Source organism: Salmo salar, chromosome ssa10 (genome assembly GCF_905237065.1).
Source record: "Salmo salar chromosome ssa10, Ssal_v3.1, whole genome shotgun sequence".
Classification (NCBI taxonomy): Eukaryota; Metazoa; Chordata; class Actinopteri; order Salmoniformes; family Salmonidae; genus Salmo; species Salmo salar.
This window is the reverse complement of record NC_059451.1, coordinates 96094404-96113476: the sequence shown is the minus strand read 5'-3', so window position 1 is coordinate 96113476 and position 19073 is coordinate 96094404. Positions and strand designations below refer to the sequence as shown.

The 19073-nt window shown below is 43.3% G+C and overlaps 1 protein-coding gene across 1 annotated transcript in view; it reads left to right on the top strand.

The window, feature by feature from the left end:
• The first annotated feature begins 9445 nt into the window (after positions 1–9445).
• LOC106561335 (WW domain-containing oxidoreductase) overlaps positions 9446–19073 on the top strand; it is a 286217-nt gene continuing 276589 nt past the window's right edge. The window contains exons 1-4 of the mRNA XM_045688261.1: positions 9446–9890; positions 10127–10191; positions 10916–10973; positions 13607–13776. Of these exons, the coding sequence (XP_045544217.1) occupies positions 9784–9890; positions 10127–10191; positions 10916–10973; positions 13607–13776 (400 nt within the window). The 5' untranslated portion in view covers positions 9446–9783. The remainder of the gene's footprint in view (positions 9891–10126; positions 10192–10915; positions 10974–13606; positions 13777–19073) is intronic.

The following is a 19073-nucleotide window of genomic DNA, read 5'->3' as shown; positions in this document are numbered from 1 at the left end:
CAATATTTGTGGATAGTTATATAAAAAAAAAACATAGAATACCATCATGGTACCAATAGTTTATTATATTTTACAAGATGTATGTCCTTTAAAGTGACAATATGTCACTTTTTGGGTGACCCTACCAAATTCACATAGAAATATGAGTTATAGATCTAGCATTCTACTTGAAGCAAGTCTGATAAGCGCTAGATCTGTTCTATGTGTGTTATTTATATGCTTTCCTTCCTTCTTGAGTTTTGTTTTTGCATCTTTTACTTTTGGTTTTGTACACTAGCTTCAAATTAGCTGAAACAACATTATTTTTGGTTATGGAAAATATATTTCACATCGGTTTAGATGGTACAATGCTTCTCTGCACTACACTAGCTTATTTTGTCACATAAACTGTAAATAGGCGAACTATTGGAATTTTAGCAACCAGGAAATGGCAGAGCGATTTCTGCATAGTGCAACTTTAAAATCCCACACAGAAGTTAAAAGGATCATTTAGTTGCTAATGGCAGCCTGCAGTACATCGGTCGGCCTTCAACTTCAGATACTGAATAAGAGGGGGAGCACTGAGCTAGCCTGCAATGTCAGTTCCTAGAGTATTAGCTCAAACTGTGCATGCAATGTTTCCAAAAACTCCTCCATTTAGCGAGATGGTGACAAGCTGAATTGACACTCATAGGAAACAATGGGGTGACGTAATAAATGGCTTTGTCTATATTTTATAGTCTATGGACTCAGCAAAGGCTATTTTATAGGGCACTGAATAAAACGTGATGCTGACCCTTTACCTAAACCCATTTCATAGGCCACAACGCAAATCACTGTATATGAAATACATATTGGCTTATAGTAAAAAAAACAAAAAACGAATGGGTTGTACTACAACACTGGTTTTACGATTGAAGAACGAGAGTTCTTACTATTTTATAAATTGTCTCCAGACAGCAACATAAGGGTATACTACCAACTGGCCTGCTGGAGAGTGTCACTCTAATGACCCATTCAGCCCCGTAATGGGCGCCAGCAAGGCTGCGTTAGTAAGAACTCTTGTTCTTTATTAGTAAAACCAGGGTTGTAGTACAACTCATTAGTTTTACTTCATTCAAACTCAAGTTTTTACTATGCTATATATCGTATATAACCAACCTTGTTGGTCACCAGGACGGGCACCACTGTGCAGCCTGCCTGACACAGTCAAGTGGCCGAAAGGGAATAACCCTGATGTAACATACTCAAGACTGGCTGCAGGCTATGTGATACAATTAATAAGAAATAGGTAACACAGGGCATTGTAAAGACTAACCTACTCCTACCGCTATGCTCTGGTAGAAGGGTTATAGTTTGGACATGTACAACCTAAAGGGATGTGTACAGTACATGTTTTATGGGAACGAACATCTGGCTGCAGTCAGTACTGTGTGACAACGAAGACCCAGTCATGTCAAGACTATACAACCTCACAAATGTGAGGTGTAGCCCAAGAAGCTGCTGCACATACATCGTCCAATGTAACGCCCCCGAAATAGTGCCCAGGATGTTGCCACACCTCTAGTAGAATGTGCTTTAAGTCCCCCTGGGGGACTCTTCCCTGCAGAGGAGTATGCTAAAGAGATAACTTCAACTATCCAGCAAGAAAGTTGTTCTCTTGACAAAGCCTTGGCCTGTGCTTGTGTACCAAAGCACACAAACAACTGGTCAGAGCGGTGTAGGCTGCTCATCGGATCAACATTAGCCAAAGCACACTGACGGGGCAGAGTCGTTCCTCTTCCTCTGAATGGAAAGGAGGGGGGAAGAATGTAGCCAGATCAATAACCCTAGATTTGAAACATGATGTAATGATCTTAGCGGGGTTAAATGTCAATGTAACCATCCGCTTGTCCTCTGAGAAAACCATGCATGACTGGTGCACATAGAGGGCTGCCAGGTCACCGGACCGTTTCGCAGAATGTTAGGGCTAATAGTAGAGCTGTGTTAAAATGAGAGGAATAGTAATTATATTGTGTATATATACTTGAAAGGAGGGTTTGTTAACGCATCCAGAACTGTGATCAAATCCCACCTTAGGAATAGACAACGTGTAGGTGGGCTCAGGCAACAGGAGACGTTCATAAACTGAAAGGCCAACATTTCCCACAAGCTTACCATCTACATCAGCGTGGCACGCTGATATAGCAGCTAAATAGACCAATGTCGAAGGAGAAAGACCCTTATCAAATCTACTCTGAAGAAAGGTCAGTATGATTTCGATACTGCAGTGCTGTGGGTATTCACTATACGCCTCGTACCAGTGCGCAAACGCTTGCCACCTGTATGCGTGAAAATGTGTTTTTGTTGAAGGAGCCCGAGCACTCTGTATAGTCTCTATAACCGCCAGAGGTAACCCCTTACTAGCTTCCATTTGTGCCTGAGACAGAAGGTCCATGCGTAACGGGAGTGTCCACAGCACTCCGGACACCATTGAACTCAGTTCTGTAAACCAGACATCATTTAACTAAGGTCTGCAAACATTTACATTACATTTACATCATTTACGTAATTTAGCAGACGCTCTTATCCAGAGCAACTTACAAATTGGTGCATTCACCTTATGATATCCAGTGGAACAACCACTTTACAATAGTACATCTATATCTTTTTTGGGGGAAAGGGTAGGGGGGGGCTTAGAAGGATTACTTAATCCTATCCCAGGTATTCCTTAAAGAGGTGGGGTTTAAGGTGTCTCCGGAAGGTGGTGATTGAATCCGCTGTCCTGGGGTCGTGAGGGAGCTTGTTCCACCATTGGGGTGCCAGAGCAGCGAACAGTTTTGACTGGGCTGAGCGGGAACTGTGCTTCCGCAGAGGTAGGGAGGCGAGCAGGCCAGAGGTGGATGAACGCAGTGCCCTTGTTTGGGTGTAGGGACTGATCAGAGCCTGAAGGTACGGAGGTGCCATTCCCCTCACAGCTCCGTAGGCAAGCACCATGGTCTTGTAGCAGATGCGAGCTTCAACTGGAAGCCAGTGGAGTGTGCGGAGGAGCGGGGGTGACATGAGAGAACTTGGGAAGGTTGAACACCAGACGGGCTGCGGCGTTGTGGATGAGTTGTAGGGGTTTAATGGCACAGGCAGGGAGCCCCGCCAACAGCGAGTTGCAGTAATCCAGACGGGAGATGACAAGTGCCTGGATTAGGACCTGCGCCGCTTCCTGTGTGAGGAAGGGTCGTACTCTGCGAATGTTGTGGAGCATGAACCTACAGGATCGGGTCACCGCCTTGATGTTAGCGGAGAACGACAGGGTGTTGTCCAGGGTCACGCCAAGGATCTTAGTACTCTGGAAGGAGGACACAATGGAGTTGTCAACCGTGATGGCGAGATCATGGAACGGGCAGTCCTTACCCGGGAGGAAGAGCAGCTCCGTCTTGCCGAGGTTCAGCTTGAGGTGGTGATCCGTCATCCACACTGATATGTCTGCCAGACATGCAGAGATGCGATTCGCCACCTGGTTATCAGAAGGGGGAAAGGAGAAGATTAATTGTGTGTCGTCTGTGTAGCAATGATAGGAGAGACCATGTGAGGATATGACAGGGCCAAGTGACTTGGTGTATAGCGAGAATAGGAGAGGGCCTAGAACTGAGCCCTAGGGGACACCAGTAGTAAGAGCACGTGGTGCGGAGACGGATTCTCACCACACCACCTGGTAGGAGCGACCTGTCAGGTAGGACGCAATCCAAGAGTGAGCCGCGCCGGAGATGCCCAACTCGGAGAGGGTGGAGAGGAGGACCTGATGGTTCACAGTATCAAAGGCAGCAGATAGGTCTAGAAGGATGAGAGCAGAGGAGAGAGAGTTAGCTTTAGCAGTGCGGAGAGCCTCCGTGACACAGAGAAGAGCAGTCTCAGTTGAATGACCAGTTTTGAAACCTGACTGATTTGGATCAAGAAGGTCATTCTGAGAGAGATAGCAAGAGAGCTGGCCAAGGACGGCACGCTCAAGAGTTTTGGAGAGAAAAGAAAGAAGGGATACTGGTCTGTAGTTGTTGACATCAGAGGGATCGAGTGTAGGTTTTTTGAGAAGGGGTGCAACTCTCGCTCTCTTGAAGATGGAAGGGACGTAGCCAGCGGTCAAGGATGAGTTGGTGAGTGAGGTGAGGTAAGGGAGAAGGTCTCCGGAAATGGTCTGGAGAAGAGAGGAGGGGATAGGGTCAAGCGGGCAGGTTGTTGGGCGGCCGGCCGTCACAAGTCGCAAGATTTCATCTGGAGAGAGAGGGGAGAAAGAGGTCAAAGCACAGGGTAGGACAATGTGTGCAGGACCAGCGGTGTCGTTTGACTTAACAAACAAGGATCGGATGCCGTCAACCTTCTTTTCAAAATGGTTGACAAAGTCATCCGCAGAGAGGGAGGAGGGGGGAGGGGGAGGAGGATTCAGGAGGGAGGAGAAGGTGGCAAAGAGCTTCCTAGGGTTAGAGGCAGATGCTTGGAATTTAGAGTGGTAGAAAGTGGCTTTAGCAGCAGAAACAGAGGAAGAAAATGTGGAGAGGAGGGAGTGAAAAGATGCCAGGTCCGCAGGGAGGCTAGTTTTCCTCCATTTCCGCTCGGCTGCCCGTAGCCCTGTTCTGTGAGCTCGCAATGAGTCGTCAAGACACGGAGCAGGAGGGGAGAACCGAGCCGGCCGGGAGGATAGGGGACACAGAGAGTCAAAGGATGCAGAAAGGGAGGAGAGGAGGGTTGAGGAGGCAGAATCAGGAGATTGGTTGGAGAAGGGTTGAGCAGAGCGAAGAGATGATAGGATGGAAGAGGAGAGAGTAGCAGAAGAGAGAGAGCGAAGGTTGCGATGGCGCAATGCCATCTGAGTAGGGGCAGAGTGAGTAGTGTTGGAGGAGAGCGAGAGGGAAAAGGATACAAGGTAGTGGTCGGAGACTTGGAGGAGAGTTGCAGTGAGATTAGTAGAAGAACAGCATCTAGTAAAGATGAGGTCAAGCGTATTGCCTGCCTTGTGAGTAGGGGGGGACGGTGAGAGGGTGAGGTCAAAAGAGGAGAGGAGTGGAAAGAAGGAGGCAGAGAGAAATGAGTCAAAGGTAGACGTAGGGAGGTTAAAGTCACCCAGAACTGTGAGGGGTGAGCCATCCTCAGGAAATGAGCTGCTTATCAAGGCGTCAAGCTCATTGATGAACTCTCCAATGGAACCTGGAGGGCAATAAATGATAAGGATGTTAAGCTTGAATGGGCTAGTGACTGTGACAGCATGGAATTCAAAGGAGGAGATAGACAGATGGGTCAGGGGAGAAAGAGAGAATGTCCACTTGGGAGAGATGAGGATTCCAGTGCCACCACCCCGCTGACCAGATGCTCTCGGGGTATGCGAGAACACGTGGTCAGACGAGGAGAGAGCAGTAGGAGTAGCAGTGTTTTCTGTGGTAATCCATGTTTCCGTCAGCACCAAGAAGTCGAGGGACTGGAGGGTAGAATAGGCTGAGATGAACTCTGCCTTGTTGGCCGCAGACCGGCAGTTCCAGAGGCTGCCGGAGACCTGGAATTCCACGTGGGTCGTGCGCGCTGGGACCACCAGGTTAGAGTGGCAGCGGCCATGCGGTGTGAAGCGTTTGTGTGGCCTGTGCAGAGAGGAGAGAACAGGGATAGACAGACACATAGTTGACAAACCATGCCTGTGAGGGCCAAAACGGGATACCAGTATCAGCTCCAGCCTATGCTCTCTCACTCTGTCCAAGACTTGTTGTAGAAGGGGAACTGGAAGAAATCCATTGGTGGGCCCGGGCATAGTGACCCAACGTTGGGTTGTCGTTCTGAATGTAATACCAAAGAGGGCAGTGTGTTGCGCTTCGAGATGCAGACAGATCTACATGGGCTCGTCCGAACTGGCGCCAAATCGCCTCTTTCACCTGTGGGTGGAAACGCCACTCCGCAGACTGAGGTTTAACCCTCGACAATAGGTCAGCACCTAGATTCAACCGGCCTGGAATGTGCGCTGCTGACAGTGAGCGCAGGTGTGTGTGTGCCCACAGATGTATCCGTGATGCCACTTGGTGCATGGACAGTGAGCGGACTCCGCCCTGATGATTGATGTATGCAATCGAGGCTGAGTTGTCGGAAGGAATCAGAACGTGATGCCCCTCTATCCTGGGGGCAAAATGTAATAAAGACAGGCGAATCGCTTTCAGCTCCAAAGCATTTATATGACCGTTCGTTATGCATCCGTCGTAAACTGCGCCCCGTCCCCTCAGGGCGGCATCGGTCTCTATGACAACTCGCAAGGCTGCTGGATCCCCACTGAGAGCATGCTTGGGTTTAGCCAGAAGGATAGGGTGTGGCGACATGGTTATCAGCCGATAACGGTCTCTTTTCGGATGAATGTGTTGGCTAATAAACCATCATTGGACAGGTTTCATGCGTATTAGGCCAAGTGGTGAGACTGCTGATGCTGCAGCCATTAGCAACCATAACTTGCAACCATTAGCAACCATTAGCAAACCATAACCTGGTGGAATGCGCGGGCTGTAGTCAGAATGCACCTCTGTCTGGTGACTGTTAGACACGCACGCATAGACGAAGAGCTCACTTCCAAGCCTAAGAAGCTTGTCTGTTGGCGAGGAGTGTGATTATTTTTCTAGTTTATCAGGAAACTTAGATTGAGGATATGATTTATCACTATCCTGGTGTGTGTCTCGAGCCAAGCGAGGAATTAATGTCCACCCGGACTATTTACATTGACCCCCCTTTGTTTTTACGCTGCTGCTACTCGCTGTTTATTATCTATTCATAGTCACTTTACCCCTACCTTCATGTACAAATTACCTCCACTAACCTGTACCCCCACACATTGACTCGATACCAGTACCCGTACCCCCTGTATATAACCTCGTTATTGTTATTTTATTGTGTTACTTTTTATTAAATGTTTTACTTTAGTTTATTTAGTAAATATTGTCTTAACTTTATTTCTTGAACTGCATCGTTGGTTAAGGGGTTGTAAGTAAGTATTTCAAGGTAAGGCCTACACCTTTTGTATTCGGTGCATGTGACAAATAACATTTGATTTGATCAGCCTTCCTGGGGTCCACATGAAACATGACATAATACATAGTACATTACATTATTAGTCAAGGACTGAAATACATCAACTTAAAACGTCACACATAGCCTACATATCAGTATATACACACAATATCTAGGTCTAATGCATAGTACAGTGCAAATTACAATACAATATATATAAAATGGCTGTGTCTCTTCACAGTCCCCTTTGTGCAGTAAGGTGTTCTTTTGTCTGTTTTCTGAAACTGGTTTGATTGCTAGCTTGTGTTACCTTGGGTGGTAGAGAGTTCTATGTAGCCATGGCTCTATTTAATACTGTGCGTTTCCCTGTTCTGGACCTGAGGACTGTGAAGAGACCTCTGGTTGCATGTCTTGTGTGGTACAGATGAGTGTCTGAACTGTGTGTCAACTCCTTGAACAGACAGTTCAGTACCTTCAACACATCAATACCTCACACAAAGACCAATAGTGATGCAGTCAATCTCTCCTCAACTTTGAGCCAGGAAAGACTGACATGCATGTTACTGACACTTTCCCTCCGTGTACATCTAAGTGTGATATGTCCTGCTTTGTTCTGGACCAACTGCAATTTACCTATGTACTTCTTTGCGACACATGACCACACAGCTGGACAGTAGTCCAGGTACGACAAAACTGGGGCCTGTAGGACCTATCTGGTCGACTGAGATGTCAAGAAGGCAGAGCAACGCCCTATCATGGACAGACCTCTTCCCATTTTAGCAACCATTGAGTCTATATGTTTTGACCATGAAAGCTTGCTATCCAGGGTTACAACCAGCAGATTAGTCTCCTCAACTTGCCCAGTAGCCACATTATTCAATAATAGATCTAAACAAGGTTTAGTGTTGAGCGAGTGACTTGTCCCAAAAATGATGCTTTTAGTTTTTGAGATATTTAGCACCAGCCTTTTGCTAGTTAACCATTCATAAACTGACTGGAGTTCTATGTTAAGTATCTCAGTTATTTATTTTACTGTTGCAGCTGATGTGCATACTGTTGAGTAGTCATTTGTAAAAACTGAAAACAATAATGGCCCTAGCCGGCCCCCTGTGGTACACCACAATCAATTGAATTTGCCTGAGAGAGGCATTGACTAATGAAAACCCTCTGTGTTCTATTAGATAGGTAACTCTCAATCCATAATAAGGCAGAGGATGCAAATCCATAACACCTACGTTTTTTCAGCAATAGGTTATGATCAATTACATCAAAAGCTACACTGAAGTCTAACAAAATAGCTCCCACAATCTTCTTACTATCAATTTCTTTCAACCAATCATCAGTCATTTGTGTCAGTGCCGAGCATGTTGAGTGCCCTTCCCTATAAGCATGCTGAAAGTTTGTTAATTTGTTTTCTGTAAAATAACTTTGTATTTGAACAAACACATTTTTTCCCAAAAGTTTGCTAAGCACTTGTAACAGGCTGCTGATTGGTTGGCTGTTTGAACCATTAAAGGGTGCTCTGATATTCTTGGGTAGTGGAATGACCTTTGCCTCCCTCCATGTCTGAGGACACACAGCGTCTTTCTAGGCTTAAATTGAAGATGTGTCAAACAGGAGTCACAATGTATTCCGATACCAACCTCAGAAATTGACCATCCAGGTTGTCGGTACCAGGTGGTTTGTCCTTATTAGATACATTTAAGTGTTGTAGACTCTATTCAGTAATTCCAATGTAATATATTTATATTTTATTAAAAGTGTATTTCTTTACATATTTTTAATTTAACTAGGCAAGTCAGTTAAGAACAAGTTCTTATTTCCAATGACGGCCTACACCGGCCAAACCCGGACGACACTGGGCCAATTGTACGCTGGGCCAATTGTGCGTGATTGGGATGTGATGTAGCCTGGATTCGAACCAGGCACTGCAGTGACGTCTCAGTCGAGAGCCCTACATATAGCCTTCAATATACTAGTAGCTTTCAAAATACCAGTATTTGTGTAAACTTTCTAAAGAAATGCTTGTATAAATAATACAATATTAAAATAAAAGTACTTCAAATTATCCATAATTGTTTTTAAAGGTGGTTGCAATGCTGTGAAAAACTGTTGTACTGTACTAGTGTAAAATCGAAATTCCCCAAATGTATCATGTAGGGGAGTCTTATTTTGAAGGGGAGAAATCCGCGATCGTGCTACCAGTATAATATCATGCTGCCAGGAGAATGATAAACTGTTTCTGATGCCCACTCGCAATTGCTGTTATATGTCGGTGGTGTCTGGATAATTGCAACGTCCCTACCGCATTGACATTGAGGTTTAAAATAGCCAAGGGGTTAGGGACGTCCCAAGGAACCCGAATAGCACCATGACCCTCGCTAATATGCTAACGCGGTTCAGCCCCTCCCATTCTCGTGCGCAGACGCAGTTTTGGATGAGTACATTTTGTCACTTTGTTACCCCTAAAATGTATGATACACGTGGTCATTTACGGTATGCATACATTATTCATTGTACAAATTATATTAGTGTTGCCACTTTTGTAACTGTAATGTTACAGTATCTTATTTGAACTGAGGAACGGAATGACTTTACTCCTGCATGACTTCATTACCCAAACAACACTTCGCAGACATAAGACTCATCACTGTATTATTGCGGAAGTGCTGAGGCAGGATTATAACTATAGCTCAGTGGGTTATAGTCACAGAGTTTCTGATTTCGGTTTTCACAGCTCCGTCGCTTCTGCGAAATATAGATTGTAATTTTGCAATATCGCTTAATTCGAAACAAACACGGGACATGGCAGCGTTAAAGTATGCTGGTATGGACGATACAGACAGCGAGGATGAGCTGCCCCCAGGATGGGAAGAGAGATCTACGAAGGATGGATGGGTTTACTATGCGAAGTAAGCGAAAATGAACTATTGCGCATTGCTCATAGTCAACCAGTGCCGCTTGATTTTTATGGCAGTGTTATGCTTCCCATAAACCAGTCCTTGAACATACAAGCATTTGGCTATAACATCTATGCAATATTGCCCACAGAATAGAGCAGTGTAGAGCATTGCTTTGTTTTAATGCAGCTAGTTGCTAACAGTAATTGCTAGCTAGTTTGATTGATTCTCTGTATCTCTCTCCACAGTCATGAGGAAATGAAGACTCAGTGGGATCATCCCAAAACAGGGAAGAAGAGACGCTGTGCTGGAGGTTAGAGTTATTCTCCGGGCAGACCCCATTCTCTACTTTTCTCTTTCTCCCACCAACACCTTACATCCCACCTTCCCCCATTCAATTTGCCTGGCTACCCAAGCTCCTTGCTCCGCCAAACGCTACGCCCACGGACGTTAGTTTCTTCCTCGCAATGAGTCTGTGTACCTTCCAGACGATTTCTAGAATGGGAATTCATTCTTGACCCGATGGGTTGGGCTAGATCCAGAACACACGTGCATAAAGTGGCGTTTAGAAAATCCGTCTTTGGCTTTGATACTCTGATTGGTTAGTGATGATCCAATCGCTGATTACTTTGTTTTGTACAACACCTCTCATTTTGACGTCATCACAAAGTACTTCAATGATGGCAGTCTCAGACCTAAGTATTTAGTGAACAACAGAGCTACAGAGGAATTCAGTTTGAGTCGTCAGGCAACCATTCAATATGCCTTTTTGCAAGTGTGTAATTGTCATTACTTATCCACATTAGACCCAATCTTGTGTGTATCATGACTCAGCAGATTTTTTTCTTATGGCTCTGGGTGCACCTGAATGTTCATAGTGAGAGGTCAAAACACTGATACACATACAATTCTGCTATTGTAGATGTATCCTTCTGTTAGGATGGCATTCAGTAACAGACAGAGATAATGAGTTAATGATATGAATCATGTTTCTGAATGGCTTGAGGAGTCTAAGTGGAGGCTTTTCTTCCCCACAGATCTGCCGTATGGTTGGGAGCAGGAGATGGATGACAAAGGACAAATCTTCTATGTGGAGTAAGTCCTCTTTTCCTGATAAACTGAACCACAAGTTAAGGGGTGACAGTAAAGAAATCAAAACTGGAAGCACTTTATTTTACGGTACATCAATTTACCAGGCATTTAAAAAAGAATGACATGGTATGGTAAATACACAGTAATAACCGACTAATTACTTGTTTGTTTCTTTGGGCTTCAGTCAAATAAGCACCATATTCATATCAGTTACATGTTTTATTCAATACCAGGCAAATAGCAGTGGAAACTGTTCCGTAACATAAAGTGCTACCAAAAATGAATGGTGCCGGACGGGATGGCTGCCATTTTACTGGCTCCTAACCAATTGTGCTATTCTGTGTGTTTTTTCGCTTTGTTTGTAACTTTTTTGTACATAATACATCCACACTGAGCTAAAGGCTAGAGCTGCCACTTTCAAGGAGCGGGACACTAATCCGGATGCTTATAAGAAATACGCTCGTCAGATGTGGGAGGGCTTGCAAACTATTACGCGAGCTGCCCAGGGAAGCGACACTACCAGATGAGCTAAATGCCTTTTATGCTTGCTTCAAGGCAAGCAACACTCAACCATGCATGACAGCAACAGCTGTTCTGGACAACTGTTGCTGTCACATGCATGGTTGAGTGTTGTTTGCCTTGTCTTACTCACATCGGCTCTCCGTAGCCGATGTGAGTAAGACCTTTAAACAGGTCAACATTCACAAGGCCGCAGGGCCAGACGGATTACCAGGATGCGTACTTAGAGCATGCGCTGACCATCTGGCAAGTGTCTTCACTGACATTTTCAACCTCTCCTTAACCGAGTCTGTAATAACTACATGTTTCAAGCAGACCACCATAGTCACTGTGCCCAAGAATGCCAAGGTAACCTGCCCAAATGATTACCGCCCCGTAGCACTCACGTCTGTAGCCATGAAAAGCTTTAAAAGGCTAGTCGTGGGTCACATCAACAACATCATCCCAGAAACCCTGGACCCACTACAATTCACATACCGCCCCAACAGATCCACAGATGATGTAATCTCTATTGCACTACATACTGCCCTTTCCCACCTGGACAAAAGGAACACCTACATGAAAATGCTGTTTGTTGACTACAGCTCGGCGTTCAACACGATAGCGCCCTCAAAGCTCATCACTAAGCTAAGGACCCTGGGACTAAACACCTCCCTCTGCAACTGGATCCTGGACTTCCTGAAGGGCCGCCCCCAGGTGGTAAGGCTAGGTATCAACACATCCGCCACGCTGATCCTCAACACGGGGGCCCCACAGCGGTGCGTGCTTAGTCTCTCCCGTACTCCCTTTTCACCCACGACTGCTTGGCTACGCACGACTCCAACACCTTCATTAAGTTTGCAGAGGGACAACGGTGGTAGGCCTGATCACTGACAACGATCTGACAGCCTATAGGGAGGAGGTCAGAGAGGTGCCAGGACAACAACCTCTCCCTCAATGTGAGCAAGACAAAAGAGCTTATCGTGGACTACAGGAAAAGGGGGGCTGAGCACACCCCCATTCACATCAACAGGGCTGTAGTGGAGTGGGTCGAGAGCTTCAAATTCCTTGGCGTCCACATTGCTAACAAACTATCATGGTCCAAACACACCAAGACAAGACAGTCGGGAAGAGAGCATGACATTGCCTATTCCCCCTCAGGAGGCTGAAAAGATTTGGCATGTGTCCTCAGATCCTCAAAAAGTTATACAGCTGCACCATTGAGAGCATCCTGACTGGTTGCATCACCGCTTGGTATGGCAACTGGTTGGCATCCGACCGCAAGGCGCTACAGAGGGTAGTGCGTACGGCCATGCACAACACTGGGGCTGAGCTCCCTGCCATCCAGGACCTCTATACCAGGCGGTGTCAGAGGAAGACCCTAAAAATTGTCAAAAACTCCAGCCACCCTAGTCATAGACTGTTCTCTCTGCTGCTGCACGGCAAGCGGTACCAGAGCACCAAGTCTGGGACCAAAAGACTCCTGAACAGCTTCTACCCCCAAGCCGTAAGACTGCTGAACAGTTAATCAAATTGCTACCTGGACTATTTGCATTGTTCCCTCCCCCCTCTGTTTATTATCCATGCATAGTCACCTTACCTCTACCTACATGTACATATTACATCAATTTCCTTGACTAACCTGTACCCCTGCACATTGACTCGGTACCGGTACCCCCTCTACACAGCCTCATTATTGTTATTTTATTGTGTTACTTTAAAAAAAAATTTTTTTTTACTTTAGTTTATTTATTTTTTGCAAATATTTTCTTTCTTACTTAAAAAAATCCTGCATTGTTGGTTAAGGGCTTGTAAGTAAGCATTTCATGGTAAGATCTTTTGTATTCAGCGCATGTGACAAATACAATTTGATTTGATTTGAAATCTTCTCCCCACTGGTGTAAAGTAGACCCATGGCTGTGAGAAGCCTAACTATTCCCCACTGTCTGCCTGAGACTGTTTATGAGGCCTTGTTTTGGTAGAGAGGGACCTGTTGGAGCATCCGCACAACCACTTAGCTTAGTGTCGTCTTGTCTCATCTGAACTTGGGTATTTAATTTGGTAAAAAATACAACATACATTCTACTCCTTCACCCTTCTCTCTTTCTCTCCCTCTATCCCTGCCCCTTCACTAACAGTCACATTAACAAGAGGAAGACCTACTTTGACCCGCGGCAGGCGTTCACGGTGGAGGACGTGCTGGTGAAGCCGAAGCGTTACGACGGGAACACTGCAGCCCTGGAGATCCTGCAGGGTCGTGACCTCTCAGACAGGGTGGTCCTCATCACCGGGGGAAACTCTGGCATCGGTGAGTTTTGGACGGTGTGTGTGTATGCACATGTGCCTGTGTGTAATTAACTTATTTATGCCTCAATAGAGTTAAGTGCACCTTCATTATTTCACCTGTAGGTGGGGGTGTTGTACCACCATTTCTTTTGTCCGGTCCTGACTGATGCTTATCTGTCGTTGTCCCTCATTGTATGCCTTTAAAACCAGGCATTCATCAACATTATGAAATGTTACACTTAGACTGAACAAGTCATTCACTAATACCAAACATGATTGTATTGAAGGTCAGTAGCACTTTTCACTCATACCTGTATACGGGTTGAAAATGGCAGATAGTAATTGTAATTGTGTGATGGTGGGGATGCAGGGTTGTGTTCCAAACAAACAACTACAAGTGTGCTTCCTCTAGTTCCTCAACAGCACAGCTAGGAGAGCTAAAAAAACACCTTATAATTGAAGACACTTCTTTGAGTCATAAAGGTGCATTGAATTGACTTAGGAACTGTGCATACTTTACAGAGGTGTGTGTTCACTTGGAGACACCAGTTAGTCCTCTCACTCAAACCCATGTCATTGTTTTATCTTATGTTGCACCTACCCTACATTTTTCAACAAATATTTTTATCATGTTACTGAATGTATTTTCAGATTTCGTTATCAATAAATGCTGCGAAAAGTACAGTAAATGTAAAAATGAACAGTGTAATGTTTGAATTCATTCTTGTCAGGTGAACTGTTGTGTACTCAACTTTGGTCTAATCATTTTCCCATCATCTCCAAACCGTTCCCGTTCAATTGCTACCATGCTTTTGCATAAGCTTTTCTTCTGTAAGAAACATTTAAATTTAGGCCTAGCCGTACAGGACACAAGTGTAAAGGGTTAACCGAGCTGAATTGGATGTCATTGTTAACTGTAATGAATGATGGCCATTTGTGGGGAGAAAATGCATGGCTCACTGTATAATGGCCCTGGAAACAAATGTATTTCTCTGTGTAAATTAACACAAGTAGCAGCCATTTATCCACAGTCGCCGCTTCAGTTGCAGGGAGATAACGACAGCGCGAGGAAAATGAAACAAACATAAAATCGTTAATTGTCTTTATATTCAAATCATTCCTCTCTCCTAAAGTTGTAGCTTTGTAAATGGAGTGAGTATATCACTAAAGAGGGTTGTAAAACAGTGTTGTTGTTTTCACATTTCTAATGACTTCAGACTGTGACTGAACTCATGCGCTTGAAGACTTTCTCAGCTTCCCACACTTAATTACTTTTTAGTATATATTACTTTGGGCCAGAGGTTCTGCAACACAGTCAAGTTTGTACCTGGTTATTTTCAAGAAGGAACAAAACAACAAGGATTGCATACAGGGTAGAATAAAGGGCTAAACTCTGGCTATCATGTTGAAGTCATTCGAGAGAAACAACTTTTGCCAGGTAAAAATTAACTAGTCAAATGCAAAAACATATAGGCTTTCTGTCACAAAACATATTTTGTCAAATGGATAAAGCTGATGTAGCTTATTACCTGTAACATAGTCCTCTTACCGAGACACTTTCCAGTGAGCGAGATGGTGTTTTTTATTCCTCCAAAAGAGGGCACAGAAGCTCTTTCAGGTGCAATGTGGCGATCTGTATAATACACCGATCTTTACACACATCAATCCCTTTGTTTCTCTTAAGATACAGAATATCTAATGTATCAAAAACACACTTCGATATTTTAACTAAGTTTCGCTGTTGGTCTATTGATTCTGATTAACCGTGATGCATTGCACCCGGACTGTAATTTACTTTCCCCTGTGATAGGGTTCTTGTTTTTCATTGAAAACAATTATAAATGAAATAACCCATTGATATTATTACAAATATTGTCTAAATTGTAATGTTTGTATTGCAGTGTCAATGCCTAATGAACACATATTTACATAACCTTTATCCTCCACTTGTCTCCCAGTGTACTGAATATGAATTATCCTGCTATAATGAACAGTATGCCAATAGTAATTGCCACCAGTAGCGAGCTCCCTTGACATCCTCATGGTCCACATGTGAAATGTGCTTATGCCAATTGACTAGACACAGTGGGAATTTAAATTGCATCAATTGTGTTTCAATCCTAACATCAAGGCTATTTTCATTTGTTCAACAGAATCCTTTTAACAGGAAATTTGAGGACAATTATTTGTCACTATAGCTGGCTATTATTTATTGTTTTAATTTAGCTCTTAATGCATGGGCTATATACATATATGAGGCCATTTATGCAGGAAATGTAATGTGGTATGGTTTTGTTAACAGGCCTGAATAGGCTCTAGTAATATTGCTGGAAGGTGATACAGGGATGTGGTGCGTCTCAGCTTACGGCATTAGTCTTCTTTTCTCCCTCTCTCCTTTTTCATTTAAAAACCAGTAACAACTCATATTTGGTCTTTAATTGCGGTAATGGAAATGAATGGTCGCTGTTAGCCGATCTCACCTTCTCGCTCTTTCTCTCTCTCTCAATTCATTTAAAAGGGGCTTTATTGGCATGGGAAACATATGTTTAAACGTTTGTTTGTATACTGCTGTTACTCACTGTTTATTATCAATGCATAGTCACGTCACCCCTACCTACATGTTCAAATTACCTCTAACCTGTACCCCTGTACACTGACTCGGTACCGGTACCCCCTGTGTATAGCCTCGTTATTGTTATGTTTTATTGTGTCACTTTTTACATTTTTAACTTTAGTTTATTTGGTAAATATTTTCTTAAGTCTTCTTGAACTGCTCTGTTGGTTAAGGGCTTGTAAGTAAGCATTTCACGGTAAGGTCTACACTTGTTGTATTCGGCACATGTGACAAATACATTTTAATTTGATTTACATTGTTTATTTCACTTGTTTTAGCAATCAACAAAAGTGAGAATAAATTAATTTAACAATATCAACAAAAAACTCTTAGAAATTAACAATAAACATTGCACTCAAAGGTTTAAAGAAGATAGACATTTTAAGTGTTATTATCAGCTATGTACAGTGTTTTAGCAATGTGCAAATACTGTAGTTGTAGTACGAAATAGTGGTGGAAGATAAGTAAACAGATAAATATTAGTAGTATTTACAATGTTTGTACTCCACTGGTTGCCCTTTTGTCATGGCAAATTTCCACAAATCTTGCTGCTGTGATTGCAAATTGTGGTATTTCACCTAACAGATATGGGAGTTTATCAATGTTTGACTTGTTTCAAAATTATTTGTGGGTCTGTGTGATCTGAGGGAAATATGTGTCTCTAATGTGGTCATACATTTAGCAGGAGGTTAGGAAGTTCAGCTCAGTTTCCACCTTATTTTGTGGACAGTGAACACATCCTTTCTTCTCTTGAGAGCCAGGTCTGCTTATGGTGACTTCTCTCAATAGCAAGGCTATTGTCTTAATTTTGGGTCAGTCACAGTGGTCAGGTATTCTGCCACTGTGCACTCTCTGTTTAGGGCCAGATAGCATACCAATTTGCTCAGTTTTTTTGGTTGATTCTTTCCAGCTGGCTGAGGGGACTCTTCTCTAGGTTACTCTCTCTGTAGGTAAGGGCTTTGTGGTGGAATGTCTGGGTAGCGCTTCCTCGGTGGTTGTAGAATTCAACAGCTCTTTTCTGGATGTTGATAACTAGCGGGTATAGTTTTAATTCTGCTCTGCATGCATTGTTTGATGTTTTGTGTTGTACACAAAGTATATTCTTGTAGAATACACAGGGATATATACACCGGGGATATTTCCCTCATTAAAATGCAAATCAATTTAGAACATTTTTGACATGCGTTTTTCTGGATTTTTTGTTGTTGTTATTCTGTCTCTCACTGTTCAAATAAACCTACCATTAAAATTATAGACTGATCATTTCTTTATCAGTGGGCAAACATACAAAATCAGCAGGGGATCAAATACTTTTTTCCCTCACTATATATCTGCCATACTGGCTGGCAATGTTCTTATCCCTTGTTAGCTAGCCAACTACAGATAACTTATAGTTACGTCAAAAAGTGCAGCCAGAATAACAGCAAAGAATAACAGCAAAGTACATCCATAACAATGAGCTAATGAGGCGCAATTTCGCCGGGCATAAAAATGTTCTCACTCGTCAGGACACTGTTGTTCAGAGGAGTTTGCCAACAACACAGCTACAGTAACAAAATCACTTCCAACTGAAGCTGGAAAGACTGCAAATTAGCTGTTTCTTTTCACCTTTTTTCAATTGCCATTTTTTTTTGTATATATCCATAAAATTTTGCCAGCAGATTCATGATTTCGACTGGCTGAGAAAAGCTGCCTCATCCCGACTTCCGACACGTTCATTACTATGGGACAGCAGGAGATCGAATTTGAATATTGAAACAATGTTGCAAATGTCGGAGAGACAGACAGCAAGGTTTATACAAATCTCCGCTGTTGAAAACGAAATGTTAGTCTTAAAGAAATGTGAGATAATGTCTAGATGCTTTTATAGTGGAGATCAAGTTTATAAATTGCCTGGCTGGGCTGATGAGACTGGATTGTGCAGTCAGATGGAACAGAGTAAATAGGCATTTTAACGTCATAGATTTAGCCGGTGGTAACTTGTGGAATAGCCACGGGCTGGAATGCCATTTTAACCAATCAGCATTCAGGATTAGACCCACCCGTTGTATAAAACTGATTGAAGTATTGCTTTGCCAGATCCTATTTGGGATGTTGAGTTTTATGTTCCATTTGATGGCATAGAAGGCCCTTCTTGCCTTGTCTCTTTGATCGCTCACAGCCTTGTGGAAGTTACCTGTTGTGTTGATGTTTAGGCTGAGGTAGGTATAATTATTTGTGTGCTCTAGGGCAACAGTGTCTAGATAGTTTTTGTCATGGCAACTGAACTGTTTTAGGAACACCATTATTTTTGTCTTACTGAGATTCACCGTCTGGGCCCAAGTCTGACAGAATCTTTGCAGAAGATCTAGTTGCTTCTGTAGGCCCTCCTTGGCTCCTCTTTCTTTCTTTCTTTCTTTCTTTCTTTCTTTCTTTCTTTCTTTCTTTCTTTCTTTCTTTCTTTCTTTCTTTCTTTCTTTCTTTCTTTCTTTCTTTCTTTCTTTCTTTCTTTCTTTCTTTCTTTCTTTCTTTCTCTCAATTAAATTAAATTCAAAGGGCTTTATTGGCATGGGAAACATATAACATTGTCAAAGCAAGTGAAATAGATAATAAACAAAAGTTCCAAAAGAATAAAGAAATGTGTCTATATACAGTATTGTAACAATGTGCAAATAGTTAAAGTACAAAAGGGAAAATAAATAAACATATATATATATATATATATA